Raw genomic sequence first — 17,101 nt, 5'->3', positions numbered from 1 at the left:
GACATCGTATCTGAAATTTTCCTAAGTTTTACCAGAATTGTTTAGTTCGGGGTTAATAACATAAAAACCGAATTAGAAATCTTCTTTTTAGAATCAGATTATCTACATCCACAAACGCACCGGTGTCGGTGACCTTTAAGCGTCTGCTGTTCAAAAAAGTACGCATAATAGTATTATATTATCCTTAACCTTACTTAAATATGTTAATGTCTTTATTTTACCTATCTAAACACTCAACTGACTGAATGACAATCACAAATTTTCTCTACATAAAACAAAGATAATAAATCCCTATTTAAAATTGATCTTCCTCAAGCAAAACGACTAACTCAACTCAACAACTCCTTGCTGTCCACCGCCGGTGGTCCAATCAGCCAACGCTGGCCAAACATTTGCACCATTCGTCAAATCACCAACACGCACTCTGTAATCATTTGACCGAAATATTTGTCCAAAAACCAAATCGCTGTCAAATTTTGCTATGATTACAAAATTATCACTACCGTTGCCAAAATGTTCGACATTCCTTATGTTTATAGCCTAAGTGTCATTGTTGCATTCTTTTCTTGTTTTCAGCAGCATCATTACACTTAATCTCACATTACCCAGAGGTACAGTCGGCATCCTTTGCAGTATAATGGCTCGGGGCGGGTCATCGGTGATCACTGTTTGATTTGACTATACCGACTGTATTTTTTAACAAATTAGCGACTCGTTTGGACCTAGGTTTTCGTGATTGGGATTTGATTGTTTTGCTCTTAATTTTTTTAAGGTGTGGTCCGATTATAAGTGTTGTCGGCGAGATCCATCAAATCTATAATAATACTTTTTTATTAGGGTCAGTAAGAAATCAAAAATAACAATGAAGACGTTTATTATGAAGACTAGCTTTTGCCCGCGACTTCGTCCGCGTGTACTTTAGTTATCAGGGCATGTTTTAATTAACCCCCCGTTAAAATTGTGACATTTGTATCTGTGTGCATAGCGTAAAATTAATTATCTCGTGTGCTTCCGGCGAGAACCGAATCTTACTTTAGAACCCGAAGTAGGTATATATTCGAAATTGCACTGTACATAATATTTTGTAAATTAGGTAAATAATAAATAAGAACGGATAATCACACAAAAAAATACGCTTATATACTGCATAATAATTTGCAAATTTTTTTCACACATCATTTTAAATATCAATTTAATTTCCACATTTTAGTAGTACATTTTGTATGAAAAACCCCCTCCCGTATTGAAGTCGCCAACACCATACGGATCATTTTAAATTGTGACCAGAAGTCTCATAGAAATTCTCCCTTAATAAATCGAAAGCTACTTCTTCTTTCTTTATCTTTGCCTACGCAGATCATTTTTATTTTTAATCAAGACCCTGTAAGTATACCAATTTTCACAATGCTAAGTCCAGAAATGAGAAAATTTCCATACAATCTTTACCCCCCTTTTTATCCCTTTAGGGGGGAATGTTATCCATTACACCTACACAGATAATTTTTTATTGTAATCGAGACCTTATAAACCTATTTTCATACTTCTAAGTCCAGAAATGAGAAAATTTGCATACAAACTTTACCCCACCATTTTACCCCTTTAGGGAGGAATTTTATCCATTTCACCAAGACAGATAATTTTCAATTGTAATCGAGAACTTATACACCTATTTTCATACTTCTTAGTCCAGTAATGAGAAAATTCCATATAAACTTCACCCCCCCCCCCCCCGTCACGTCCCGTCACGTAACGTTCACGTTAGGGGGGAATTGTATCCATTTTACCTACACAGATAAGTTTTGATTGTAATCGAGAACTTATATACCTATTTTTATACTTCTAAATCCATAAATGAGAAAATTTCCATACAAACTTTACCCCCCATTTTACCCCTTTAGGGGGGAATTTTATCCATTTCACTTACACAGATAATTTTTAATTGTAATCGAAAACTTATACACCTATTTTCATACTTCTAAGTCCAGAAATGAGAAAATTCCATATAAACTTCACCCCCCTATTTCACCCCCTTAGGGGATGAATTTCTAAAAATCCTTTCTTAGTGCTCACTTACATTATAAAAAGAACCCCTGTACCAAATTTCAAGTTTCTAGGCCCAGCGGTTTGGGCTGTGCGTTGATCTATAAGTCAGTCAGTCAGTCAGTTTCTTCTTTTATATATATAGATGGTCGCAAATGGCTATTTTACATCTGTTTTTTTTACACCATCAGCGTTTTCGGAAAGACCATTATTGCCGCTGCAAGTAATTTGGCAGAAAGTCATTTTTTCAAAACAAAAATTATATTATATTTAGTTTCATCTCAAGTCCTTGATAATGACCGGCCTTGCCCTACCCAGAAACAAAGTGAGTCATCAACAAAAAAAGAATTTTGCATTCGCGGAGTCGAACCTACGACTGTCGTCACATCCGTAGTCGCTTCCGTTGCTCAGCTAGCAGTGAAAGTGTATGCTGCATGCATTTTTACTACTAGGTGACTAACTTATAACAAATTCAACGTAGTGAGGTCCAGGTTGTCCTTTTATAATTATATCCGCTTTTGGTATAAAAGGTCTCGGGACAGTTTATCTGTGTTTTTGGAGTCTGAAAACTCTATCGCTTTCGTTTTGTTTTAATGTATGTATTTCAATGACACCAAATTGTCCCAAACTAAGATAAGCGCCATTCGCAAGATTTGCTGATTTGGGACCATTTATTTCAAATGTGTTCATTTTTCTTTCTAATGGTTTTGAAATATTCACTTTTAATTAATTTGCCATAATGCTTGCAGAGCAAGCTAACTTTAATTAACTCCTGATATTGAAATTCATCCATGTCATAATAGATTCAACTTTAACTTTTTTATTTAAATATATGTTTTACTTTAAAAAGTCTAAAACCTCACACTAATTCGATTTAAAAAAAACTAAAACAGGTAAATCAAGGACTTTACGGATTTTTCTTTTAAATGGTAAAGAATTTATCTTTATCGCCAAAATTATTTCACAAAGACTATTTACCTAGGGGTTACCTCTTCATAATGTCACAAAAATTGCTTCCTATCCATTTTTTGCACAATTTCTGTCTGTCTCGGCAAGGGAGATTTCCTCTTGAAAATGTCTGTGTCCGAATAACCTGATTCAATCTTGTTTGATAAGCTTAGCAAGTTTGAACTTGTCACCGGCTAGCGGCTGTATTTTTCGAGGTGACTAAGATAACACTATAGACTGATGATCTGCTACTCGTGTTATGTCTCCAATGACTATCTCAACTTCAAAGGATTCTATTATTGACTGAGTAGAAAAGCAGTCACATTACATACTCATGTACTAGTGTGGAGCCTTTGTACTACTAGAGCCATTGCATCCCATACTTTAGTTAAGGAAATCATAATGAAATTGGTTCCACCCTTGTACATGAATCAGTTTATTCGATTGTACAGTTTTTTCTAGTAGGTATCCAATTATCCATAATAGGAATGTGTAAGATTTTATTATTATATCGACAAACCGATTTATAAAAGTAACCGAGTTTACATATAAAGTCTTTCTATTGTTTGTACAATACATACATGCATGTCTTAAAAAGGCGTTTTAAATTGTCAACTAGACAGAGAGAGACCATAGAAAATCCATACGTACGTATACAGTCGAGTTCATAAACTTCTGAGCAAAAGTTGTATCAAAAATATCTGAACACGCTTCTACGCCGTTGACAATAGAGTCGTGTTCAGAATTTTTGCTCACAAGTTTATAAATTCGTCTGTACATGGTTCTGACAGAATATCAGTGCTATGGCAGTAATGTCGGAGCACATGCTGAGTCGAAGCCTTTTCGCGGCTGTGCCGTGACCATTTGTACCTATGTATTCTACATTTACTTGCAATATCCGTGTTCCTATAATTGTCATGGCATGTTTGTGAACAAAGTTTTTTACCTATTAACTTTTGCGAATTTTGATACAACTTCCTTCAATCACTCTCAACATACATGCTTATTCGCAACATCCCTGTTCGTCCCACATAGTGCGCCGGCGCCGCCAGTGAGTCAGCGCGCACGCCAGACGGGCAGCTATGTAGAAGTCCCACTGCATAGCATGCTTGAATAGCATACACTATGCTTAAGCCGAGTTTAGACTTGCAAGAAAAATCGTGCAAGTTGCATTACATTGCGAGACCGTAAAGCCAACGAGTTTGTAGTGGTCAATCGAGCGCCGCAATGTAATGCAACTTGTACGATTTTTCTTGCAAGTCTAAACTCTGCTTTAGGTTCCACCAAAGATATGTTAAGCTTCTTCTTAGTTCCGGAGCCAAAATGGCAAAAACGGAACCATTATAGTTTCGTCAAGTCTGTCTGTCTGTCCGTCCGTCCGTAAGTCACAGGAATTTTACTCGAAAATTACAAGATGTAATATCTATGAAATTTGGAGTACAGATGTCTTGTCAAAGCCGCTATTTAGCTTTGTAGTTAAATTACAAAAATAAATATTTATAGGGGGGGGGCTGGGGGCACTCCATACACGTAACAGAAATTGAAAAAAAAAGTTTTTAACTCGCATCAACGTGTGGCACATAGTTCGACAGCTCTTTTGAAAACATAGTAACGTTTCTCAAAAACTTTTTTGATAATTTAAGTGAAGATTTCCGGAAATAATCACTCCCAAAGTAGCAAAAATTGTGTTCGCCCCCCCCTCTATTTTGTAAACCGTTTGTTCAAAAAATATGCAAAAAATATGGAAAGGTAACGCTTAATAAATACTTTCAACGAAAATTGGTTTCAACATGATCGAATATACCGTTTTTGAGTTATTGCCGAAAAACTGCGCTTCTCAACAAAAGGACGTAAGTGCCGTGAAGATACGCTCTTTTTCTGGTAATAAATAGATTTTAAGACTGTAGTAAGTGTTTTAATTGTGTTATAACGCACATAATATTACTTGATTTTTTTCGTAATGGCTACGGAACCCTATCTTGGGCGTGTCCGACACGCTCTTGGCCGGTTTTTTAATTCTATAAGGGTAAGACCGCAGGCAAATCTAGTCTTTCATAAAAGTAATCATATTTGCTTTGACACAAGTCCATTGAAATGAATGATCGTCCCGCTACTTATGCGTATAGCTGAGGCATTACGGGCATTTTTATTGCTTTCAATACATTCGTCGCCCCTTCGTGACTTCCCTTTCCGTGGCCGAAACAGCATGCGATCTGGAAAAGATCCAAGGAATCAATTCCAACTTTGCCACATGCCTTTACTACAAACAGTAACTACAGAAGTTTTGCAGTTGCTCAAATTGTCTTGCGCGTGGAAGGATTGTTTAAACAATCTTTCGGTACTCGTCTTCTGCAAGTGCCACTCTATTACTGAATGTTGATAAGTAGTCGGCTCCTTATATTTTCTTATCAAGCGCCAACCTGGACAGGTGCTCGTTGGTCTTAATCCCTGTCGTCTCCCTGATATTATGAAACTCATCAATTTACATACATAGCGGTGATTTTCTCCTAAATTGACAACTTTTAACCTTTAACCTTTTTTTAACCTTTTTGTTTTTCCTTTTTGTACAATAAAGAGTATAAACAAACAAACAAACTTTACAGGATTGTTGTGAATTAAACCTAATTTAACCTGTCGATTACATGATTAAAAAGTTAGTCTAATACTTCAAATTCACTTACTGCTTTCTTTATTAAAGCTTATGTATGTGTGTGTATTGTGCTCTAAAAAACGAGCCTTATCAGTCTCTCAAAGGGCCGGCAACGCACCTGTGATACTCGTGTTGACAGGTGTCCATGAGCGGCGGTGGTTGCTTCCCACCAGGTGACCCTCATGCTCGTTTTCCCTCTTATATGAAAAAAAACATTTCTGTTCCCAGTTTAAATCTACAAAAAAAAACGTGCAATACATTGCGGCGCTCGAATGCCCACTCCAAACTTTTCGCTTTACGGCCTCGCAATGTACGAGTAATGCAACCAGGGGGGCCTACCACGCTCTCTTAATACAATTCAGTTTAGGCTCTAAACTGAACTGCATCGCTATTTCGTACCACGACGTTACTTTTGCGATTCAGTTCAAGCACGGTTCAACGACAGCGATACAGACATTTTCATTCGCTCACTTCAAGCGGTTTTCGTACCATGACGCTTAACTTGAGTGGGAATTGAATCGCTTCAGTGTCAAATTTAGCGATAGGTTTTAGTATACAATATTTGGTTTGCATATAGCGGCATCCCTTTCGCGACTTAGCGTTTCAGTTTCGGACCAGAGACAATATCGGTCTTTCATTCACTTGTAAACCATTGAGACTCAGCTCTGAGAAATAAACGTCGTGGTACCAATTACGACGATTCAGTTTAGGTGCCTAAATTGGACTGCTCCGCGTTTGGATCGTTTATGAAAAGATCATGGTAGGCCCCCAGCACATTTTTTCTTACAGGTCTATAAAACTAGACATTGATTAAGGTAAATGTACGAGTGGTCGTCACTGCCTCAATAGTTGGCATGTTTAATCTTATGTCATTAGCAATAAAGATGTCAGCAGGGTGTCGTCCATTGGGCTTAGCTTAGCACTCGGACGTTTACCTTATCTTAAACCCTTCAATAAACTGCTGAATATTTTCAAATTGACATTATTTTTTATTCGACTGGATGGCAAACGAGCTAGTGGGTCTCCTGATGGTAAGAGATCACCACCGCCCATAAACAACTGCAAGGGGTATTGCAGATGCGTTGCCAACCTAGAGGCCTTAGATGGGATACCTCAAGTGCCAGTAATTTCACCGGCTGTCTTACTCTCCACGCCGAAACACAACAGTGCAAGCACTGCTGCTTCACGGCAGGATTAGAACACAACACAACACGTTTTTTTACACAAGCAATACTAAATTGAACGCAACATAGCGGTTCGCAGGTGGGCCGCCGACTTGGCCACTTCCCCGAAGGCTGGTACGTGCCTCGTCGACGGTTTCAACTTACCTCTTTACGCAAATCGCAAAAAAAGCAGACGTATAGGCAACTAAATATCATTCGATTTAAGAACAGTTTTGTAAAATTCCAATTTTATCATGATTAGTGTAATTCTACTGCGCAAAAATGAAGTCATAAGTCTAGAGCAAGGTATGGCTTTTGATAAGATCATACTACTTACTTTCTGAAGGTAGTTAAGTACTTGAACTTTATTGGGGAGGGGGGATGTAGGATATTCGCAAAGCACACACACACACACACTAGCATCACGCCTGTATTCTCAAATGGGGTAGGCAGAGCACACGAAACGTTACCGCTTCGGAGCCACTTTTAGCAATTTTAGGTTTTAAGTTTGACAAAAGCGGAACAATAGTGACAGGTTGCTAGCCTGTCGCCTACGGTATACCTTAACCTATATCCTCAGTCGCCTCTTACGACATCCACGGAAGAAATGGAGAGGCGTAATTTAACCCGACATCACACGGGTCAAAGCGAAATAAGAATATTACATTATTATGTACTTACCCCGGTTTTACCGGGCTTAAATTATTATCCCAATTCTGAATAAAATCAGATGTACCTACTTCTAGAAGCTAGGTTCTATTCTGGATAATTATATCTAAGAATAGTACATGTTTGAAAAATATCGATTGCTGTAGTGACAATAACGTGACGTATATGGCACTAGAGCATAGAATAAACGTTTGATTATTATTATTTTTTATTATTAAACTACGCATAGTTATTATTATCAGTCTTCTAAAAGGGTTAAACAAAATCTCTCCAGTGAATGGTAAAGCGAAGAATGCGTGAATCAGGCCAGTGAATAGATCTAAACTAAACAGATCAATCGCTAGGAATCCCAAACAATAGCATACCGAGTGCTTAGGTCAATAGCTGACTAGGAACGTGTTCTGTGTAGAAAGGTGAAACAATGTCTTTATATTTTGGCTTTATGGCTAAACCGTAGCTGTCACGGGCAAATCGTAAATTTTCCTACAAAAGTAATCATGGAAATTCACAATCTATACGTATAAACGCAGGTTCAAAGTACAGCCTAATCTGCTGCAGCTACATACTTGATATTGAAAGACAATAACAAAGTCTTTACAATGGAATTGAATTTTTTGATTCAACATTTATGCATTGCCTTTGATGCAGTACACTTTCATCATAAAAATATTCAGTAAATCGCAGTCTAACTGATCCAGAGACATTTACTGCAGCTTTGGCTTCATCTGCACTTTTCATCAGAAGGGATAAGTGTCAAATACGAGTTAGCTTTAAGTAAAAAAAACTAATCACAAACTGACATATTCGTGTGTGATTTTTCACTTTCCCACGGGCTAGGAGACTTGCCTATTTTTTATTCTTCCACGAGCACAAATCCGCGGGAAGAGACCACATTATATTCTTTTTCACCATCGTTATCATCCCCATCGTCACCATTTGTCTTGCTATTTTTTTGTTCTGTATTTTGGACCAAGCCATCCATTTCTCGCCCTTGTTGTCCAACAAAGAATCAGCGAATTATAATCGTAGTGTGAAACATAATCATTAATAGTCATTAATACAACAGACAATATAATTGCGAATCGATAAGTGATCCATGACCAGAATTACCAATGGTCACTTGCACGCTGAATGACAATAAGTGATCGGACACTTCAGTGTTGTGATAATTTTGACACCTTGAAGCGTTACTATTGTAAAGTCGCCCTAGAAATTGTCGAATGCTTGCAACGGGAAAACACTTTTTCACTTCTCATGCTCGTAAAGTTCGTGTTTATGCTGTATCTGGGCGACATAAAATGACTTTTTATGCTCTAGTGCGTAAAATAAAATCTTCGTCTAAGACCAACTTAAGACCAAGGAAATCAGGTGTCAACAGCCACAAACAAAAAAGTTTCTGTACATTTTTTAGATAATTTTTTATTTATATAAATCTAAAAATCATCAAAATCAATCATAATAAATCAGTAAAGTAAAAAAATGGAATTATTATAATAATGCATAAAAAATAAAAGGTACATAGAAAGTGAATCATTGTTTCCACTGTTGCTATTTCATTTCCTCGCCATCGAAGTGAAAAGCAGAGTGTAAAACTCGAGCATTTAACCCATTTTCCCCTCGACGTGTCTATCTACCCTCGCCGTACCGACTCGGGTGGCTATACGAACGCCTCGGGTAAAATGGCTCGTTTTATGCTCTTGTTGTATGTACAATCTACTATAGCATGATTGTAGCTGACCCCTCGAAGAAAGATTGTGTTTGACCGTATCTACGTCTGTCTTTTTTTTGGTCCTGTCTGAAACCTAAACGGCCTGAAGATTTTCATCGTATGAGGTATAATCGAGAGTTCTCTTTAAATCTCTTTAATTTTTACTCTTCATAAATCATTCTTCAACTCACTGTAAATCACTTTTTGTACCAACGGTTCTAGCCTTATTTTGCGTAATATATGTTAATGTGTTGGCGCCCATCCAACTCCAAAACGAAGCCTAACCAAATTTCAAGTCTCCATATCCAGTAGTTTAGGCTGTCAGTCAGTCAGTCAGTTACGTTACATTTTTATCGTGTTACATTATAACTTATATTCGTATCGATTTTTGAGTTTAATACCAAAAATATATAATTTAATCATTAGTTTTACCACGTGTAAAGCAATAAAAAGAATTTATTCCAATTCAAATTCATTTATTATTATTATAGATACATTATACATCTTAAACACACCGTCACTGTCAGAACTGCAATAATCTGCCTCTTAAATAGCCGTACAATAGCTAATTATCTTATCATCATCATATCAGCCATAAGCCAGGACATATATAGGCCCCATAGATCTCCAGTTACTTCGGTTGGCAGCGGCCTGCATCCACCATGAACCCACGGCTTTAACCTGGTCATCCGTCCATCTAATTGGTGTTCTACGCTGCGCATGCAAGAAAAAAAGACTTAAATCTGCAGATATTCCGAGTACAGCGAGGGCGTATAAGATTCGTGGTAACGCATTTGCGACCTTCAGGTGTTTGACCGGCGTGGTAACATGCGCTTGCGTCTACTGGCTGCGGCCAAATGTTATGATGCGTCGGACTGCATACCAAAAACGTGATATTAAAAAAACATGACTTTTAGTGATCCAGACTGGAATTAATTCCATTTTTTTTAACCCGTTAAGTGCACTGCTGGGCAATATAAATGGCTGTTGGCACGGTCTACGATTGAAAAAAATACTTAATCATTAATCGCATGGCTGATGTTTAGGTTAGGTTAGGTTTCCACCAGAGATGTGCAAGGATGTGCTGCGACGAATGTGTTCTACATGAACCAATAGAAACGCTTAATTCACCTCGCCTCGCTTTCGCTGTTTTTGGTATCCTGCCGTGTCACCAAGTAACATAGTTTGAGTGCTAGTTTTAGTCAGTACAGAGTCTGGCGCGTGTTGCATTGCTCGCAAACATATGAAAGAGCCCTTGGCGGTCAACTTGCAGAAGGAACCAGGGCTTCAAATACCGGTAAAAAGTTGGTAACGTTACTTCTGTCATACAGATTTAACGTTAAATCGTAATTAACGTTAAAGGATTTATCGTTACTTTTAAAAATGTTACCTGTATAAAAAATTTAACGTTATAAGCTGTTCACATAAAGTTAACGTTAATTTAAAAGTATCGTTAAAAGATTGCTTTTCACTTTTACATTGTAGCGGCGTCCCTGGTCATCTGCTAAATCAGAACATTTGTTTATGCTATTAAATAATATATCTACTCAACAACGATATGTATGTGCTTGTATGTAATTCGGATCAAAAAATAATTAAGAATTGCTATTTTTTACGGATTATATTAAGCATTCACGATTATAAATTTGATCCCGACGTTTTGAGGATTTTACCGTTACGTACCGTTACTTATTATGTGAATTTGGTAACGTGAATAAGCCCTGGAAGAAACATCTTCATTTTGGATATTTGTCCACAGTGTGAGGAGTCCATGTCAGCTGGCGACATGTGCGTGTCAGCGGCTCGCGCTGGTCCATCGGCGCGCTGGCACCCCGCCTGCTTCGTGTGCTCCTCCTGCCAGGAGCTGCTGGTGGACCTGGTGTACTTCTGGAAGGACGGACGGATGTACTGCGGACGGCACCACGCGGAGGCGCTGAAGCCACGCTGCTCTGCTTGCGATGAGGTAAGATTTGGAGGAAAATGGGGTTCTCTAGTTTTTGTTTTTTTTGGCAGTTTTTGGTTAGTTGTCATGTCACGGTCGCCATGTATGGTTGAGAGTACGGGAGATATAACGTTTTAAACTTTCATGATTCTCACTCATAGTCAAAATACCATATACGGGACTTATCACGCTATTTTTACACAAGTAATATTTACCTCGACGTTTCGGCAACGTTACAGTTGCCGGGGTCACGAGTAGACTGAAATGTGGGGTGTCAAGTCTGCCTAGCAGCGCGAGTTCTTCGAACTACCCGCACTCGCGATCGGACGTTGTTAGTGTTGTGTGTCGGTGTGATGGGTGACTAATAAAAGTGACCAAGTGCGGGTAGTTCGTGATACGAGTGCCGGCACTATTAATGATCAAGTGCGGGTAGTTCGAAGAACTCGCGCTGCTAGGCAGACTTGACACCCCACACTTCAGTCTACTCGTGACCACGGCAACTGTAACGTTGCCGAAACGTCGAGGTAAATATTACTTGTGTAAAAATAGCGTGATAAGTCCCGTATTTTGGCTATGAGTACGGGAGATGTTAGCAAAACAAAGGTTGGCATCCAACTGGCTATATTGAGTAAATGAATGCGATTATATACATAGTGTTACCACTACACGCCTAAAATATGTTTGCCAAATTATTTATTTCCCAACTGTTCCCAAATCTTTCCTAGTTCGGGAGTGGGAGCCCGTGTAGGTACGGTCAAGGACTTTAATTTATGAGTCACTATAGAACCTTTTCACATGGAAAGTCATTACGATTTTCCTTGTTAATTAATGCGATGTCACTATGCCGTTTACTGTGAAATGGTTCCATGGTGGCCAATGAATTAAAGTCCTTGACCGTACGACACTTTTTAGCATGGCGTGATGTTCGCGGAACTTTAACTAGCTATATTTTCATTATGTTTTAACCCCCGACGCAAAAAGAGGGGTGTTATAAGTTTGACCGCTGTGTGTCTGTGTTTCTGTCTGTGGCACCAAAGCTCTTAAACGGGTGGACCGATTGAATGCGATTTTTTTGTTATTTGAAATCAGGTTTTCTAGCGATGGTTCTTAGATAGGTTTCATCAAAATCGGTTCAGCCGTTTTTGAGATATTGAAGTTTGAAGTGACAAAGTCGGGGGTTTTCCAACTTTTTGTTTGTTAGGTTAGTAGTTTTACTGACAGAAGAAAAAATAACTGTTTAATATTTTTTGTTAAAATAATTCATAGTCTACTCGTAATTTGTTTTTTTACGAAACTAGCCCATTTTGCTGTTACCATACCGAGCATAATTAATAATTAACAAAATCTGTTTAGGGTTCAATCACATTCTCGCGTGAAGCATGAACGATAAGGGATTTTGGGTCACAGGGGAACCCTCGAAGGCTTCCATTAGCCTCGAGAAGCGTTTTGATACTTGAAGCTATTTGTTTTTCTGCGCAAATGGAATGTGCTCGAAATATGGGCCACTTAGAGTCGGATGTTGTGTTTATAGATTTGGTGTCGGACTGGGGTCTGCCTTTGAGAGGCTGCTTTACATAGTAGGTATATGTAAAACGTCATCTTACTGCAAGAAATCACTAACTAACACAACCAAAACGCTAAAAGGTAGTCAATCAGTTGACGACCCGATGGCCTAGTGCGGTTAGAGCACCTGACTACGAAGCTTGAGGTCCCGGGTTCGATTCCCGTGTCGGGGCAGATATTTGTATGAAAAATACGAATGTTTGTTCTCGGGTGTAGGGTGTTTAATATGTATTTAAGTATGTATCTATATCTATATAATTATATTTATCCGTTGCTTAGTACCCATAACACAAGCTTTGCTAAACTTACTTTGGGACTAGGTCAATTGGTGTGAATTGTCCCGTGATATTTTTTTTTAATTTTGATTGTATTTAATTACTTATATCTCTATAACTATGATGATTGGTTTCGAAAAACAATAAATAATTTAGTAGTCTAAAGTATTTTTATCCTAAATCAAATAGAATCTATTTGTGTTATTTAATAGAGGAGGAGCAGGTTCTCAAGTCGACGCGTATGTTTTTTTTTAAAATCTCAAAAACGAAGTTAGTTATTTTTTGCCCAAAACTTCATCCATACTGTAAATGTATACTCAAAGTACGCACAGAAAAAAGACAGAAAAAAAGCGAAATTTTATTTTACCATTTTGTCGGCGTGATTAACATACATATTAAATAATTTATTGAATCAGGCGTACATATCCAGGGGGTTGTTAGTCTAACAACTGGTAGCATGGTGTACGGTTGTGGCACTCTGAAGATGAGCTCTGGTTGAGTTCGAAACGGCAGTGTAGTGTGGTGGTGGTGATAGATGGGTTTGTGTGATTTGTGTGTGTTCTTACAGTGTGGAGGTGGAAGAACTGCATGAACACGCATATTTTGCATAAGCTTAGCTATCGTAAGTTCGCGGGTGAGCAAGGAAATTATTTTAGTTCATACATATTAAAGCCAAATTACAGTATCCTAGCACTAACAGTCTTTACGCTAAGCCGCGAACAAACGGACATGGCGAAAACATTCCCTTGTCCTACAAGCTACAAGTATGGAACCCTTAGGTATACTGGACATCAATAACAGCAGGTAATCCGTTACAGGCCGAAAAATTAGCATGCGCCGGAGTCGATAAGGCTGATTTATCGCGCAACTGGCCAGAACGGCCAATTTTGGCACACCCCCGTTCCGAAAGGGGTGTAAATACTTAATGGAACTGGACAAATTTGGGGTGTCACGTTTAAATAAGTTGAGGCATATGAATTGCCAGCTGCCTTGGAAAGAACGTGCAAAAATGTATGGCTTTAAACTCTTCCCGTGGGTGTAAAAGGCGACTAAGGGACCTAATATGAGAATGAACTGTGCTCTCTAATGCCAACTACGAACTTCGAACCCCAGCACTGCGGTGTAGAAGGCAAGGAAAAGCCACCATGCCATTGTCCCAAGAAAGTCGCCATGAAAATTGATCATTGTTTTTTTATTTATTTAATCGTATGGCATACATTTAAAATAGGCTTATAAACATATCTATCACCGTCTTTGCCTATTTGTATATCGCCTTAATGTTTGTCACTCGTTTAGCACCACCCAGAGGCCACGTCCAGGGTTGTGGTGGGTTTCTCCTGCGGGCGCGAGTAACAATCGTCCCCCTGATCACTGATTAGGAACATACTAAACTATGATTTTCATAAAGATCATCATCCCAGCCTATATACGTCCCACTGCTGGGCACAGGCCTCCTCTCAGAACAAGAGGGCTTGGGCCATAGTTCCCACGCGGGCCCAGTGCGGATTGGGAACTTCACACACACCATTGAATTGCTTCGCAGGTTTGTGCAGGTTTCCTCACGATGTTTTCCTTCACCGTATAGCTCGTGGTAAATTTCAAATGTAATTCCGCACATGAATTTCGAAAAACTCAGAGGTACGAGCCGGGGTTTGAACCCACGACCCTCTGCTTGAGAGGCGATAGGTCAAACCACTAGGCCACCACGGCTTGCTAGGCCACCACGGCTTACTAGGCCACCACGGCTTACTATGAATTATATATTTATTCTCGTTTTTAAATTCCTTTGAAACTAAGATTGGTTTTTTGGAATCTTTTTGTATTTTTTATTTCAATTCCAAATTTTTACTTTTACGGTCATCCCGTAAAACCTAACTTGAAAATACAAACTGAAATATAGATGCACAGAAAAATAAGACCATCACTGGGAATCGAACCCAGGTCCTCGGTAATCCGTACCGCGTGCTATACCGCTACACCACTGATGGTCAACGGTACCGACACGAATTTCCCTATGCACCTCATATCTTTGAAACTCTTAGTGCACGCATCGGATTCAAACTTGGCGGATATTTTGTCTATATCTTAAATAATCCATGTACAATTTTAATTTTGTAATCAAAATTATAACAAACAGGTACTCAACTCCATAACCCCATCACTCCTCAAACCCCTTTTCCGGTAAATCAATCATAATGCGAAAAGATGCGAAAATTCACCACCATGAAATTGCAGTAATAAATAACAGTAATCCCGGCCCCTGATTGGCTGCAATTGGCCGGCGCGTGCGACGCGCCGATTTCCGGCCGCGGAACTGATGGTATCGAAAATGAGAGGGTCTCGAAACACACGGCTTACAATACAATAACTCTTTATTGCACACCAATACAGTAAACAGTACAGAGAACACAAGTATATACATAGAGATTTTCTAAGGTAAGTAATAGGCGGCCTTATCGCTTCAGAGCGATCTCTTCCAGGCAACCTTTACAATGGACAGAAATAAGGAATACATTTTAGCAGGTGGTGCAATTTACAGTAGATTAGAGCTGCATCAAGAATACATAAAACTAACATACAATACACATACACAACAAATCTAAACAACACAACAAATCTAAACACACTACTCAAAGAACAATGGCTAACTCAGGGGGTACTAAGGAGAATGTTATTATCGATAACTACCCTTTAGGCTGCGTCTCAACCGTGCGAAGATGTGTTCGGAGGAATCTGTTTTACATGATGGTGGTGATCTCTTACCATCAGGAGACCCACTTGCTCGTTTGCCATCCAGTCGAATAAAAAAATAAAAACATAAGTAAACCAATAGTAGAAACGCTTCAGCGCTGGCTCGTGCTGAGGCACCGACTTCATATTAGTAGAAAATTATTTTCAAGGTTTTTTGAAGTCGGTTCCATTTTTTGTTAAAAAGTTTTTTTTTCATGGTTTTTAGTGATTTATAGTCAAAGTGCATCTTACAACGATTCCATTAAGCTCAAACACGGCATAGTTATATTATTTTATAACAGAGTACGGTCTTCTTTATCAGATCCAGTTCACCAAATGATACTTTCTGAATGTAAATACTTGACTTGGTGTTAAAAATGCCAAAATCGCTTTTAAAATTTGAGGGATGCCCTCGATTTCTCTAAGATCCCATCATCATATCAGATCCTAACTTGGTGACAATGGGACCACCTCAGAAGTATGTCCTTTAGAACAAAAAAATAATTTTGAAATTCGGCCCGCAATTGGCGGAGTTATCGTGTAACAACCACACAAAAAAAAAACATGCAGACGAATTGAAGTCGGTTGAAAATCAGGGATAAACTTTATGACACTAAAGTATCCACGGACGGGTTGAAGCATTTTGGTTTTGGATAAATAATACCATGGTATCGTCGAACTGTCAAGCGGTTAGAGAGTTCTTCTTTATGAGAAGTCTCTTCGTTCCATTCTCCATACAAACGTAGTCCCGGTCTCATTTGAAAACTATTAGGCAACAGAAATAGATGAAATTTTGTAAGTATATGGACTAGACGTAATTATCTATGCCTGTGGTTTTTCAGATTTTCATATAAATATGTAATATCAGAATTACAGGAGCTCAAAAGTCGACAAAAAAAAGATGTCAACTTTGCACGAGAATTACAGACTAATAAAGCATTTTTACAAAAATCTAAAAAAACACAGGCATAGAAAATATAATGAAATAGAAATAGAAATCATTTATTCGTGACAAAGTAACGTAGCATAACAAAAAGGAATAAATAATGAATATCTTGATTGTAAAATATCATTGATTACTGTGCTATACTTTTCGTATAATATGAGGACTCTTGAAATCCTCGATATAAATTACGGACGTCGTTGCGGAAGGCATGGGGGGGACGGCTGCGAGCGCTTATGTCACGAGCGATAAAGACAGCAATATCCCAAACGAATACCTAACGCGGCCGCGCGGCCGGCAGGGAAACTTCTCTTAACATCTCCGCTACAGCGCGTAGTGGGGTATGCTAATAAATTGTTGGTCTAAGTTAACTTTCAAACACTCCGTTTTCCGAAACGTGACCGACCATCCAGGCATATGCTTAATTATCTAAAACAATGCAGGTCACGTATATCTAATTATTTTATAAC

The 17,101-nt window shown here is 38.6% G+C and overlaps 1 protein-coding gene across 6 annotated transcripts in view; it reads left to right on the top strand.

The window, feature by feature from the left end:
- LOC141435369 (uncharacterized) overlaps window positions 1–17,101 on the top strand; it is a 758,872-nt gene that overhangs the window by 729,650 nt on the left and 12,121 nt on the right. For all 6 annotated transcript variants that reach the window (XM_074098083.1, XM_074098079.1, XM_074098081.1 and 3 more), the window contains one exon: window positions 10,938–11,141. In XM_074098083.1, coding sequence (XP_073954184.1) covers window positions 10,938–11,141 — 204 coding nt within the window. The remainder of the gene's footprint in view (window positions 1–10,937; window positions 11,142–17,101) is intronic.

This window comes from Choristoneura fumiferana, chromosome 14 (assembly GCF_025370935.1).
Source record: "Choristoneura fumiferana chromosome 14, NRCan_CFum_1, whole genome shotgun sequence".
NCBI classification, from domain to species: Eukaryota; Metazoa; Arthropoda; class Insecta; order Lepidoptera; family Tortricidae; genus Choristoneura; species Choristoneura fumiferana.
The sequence above is the reverse complement of the archived record's forward strand: the minus strand, read 5'-3'. Positions and strand labels throughout refer to the sequence as shown.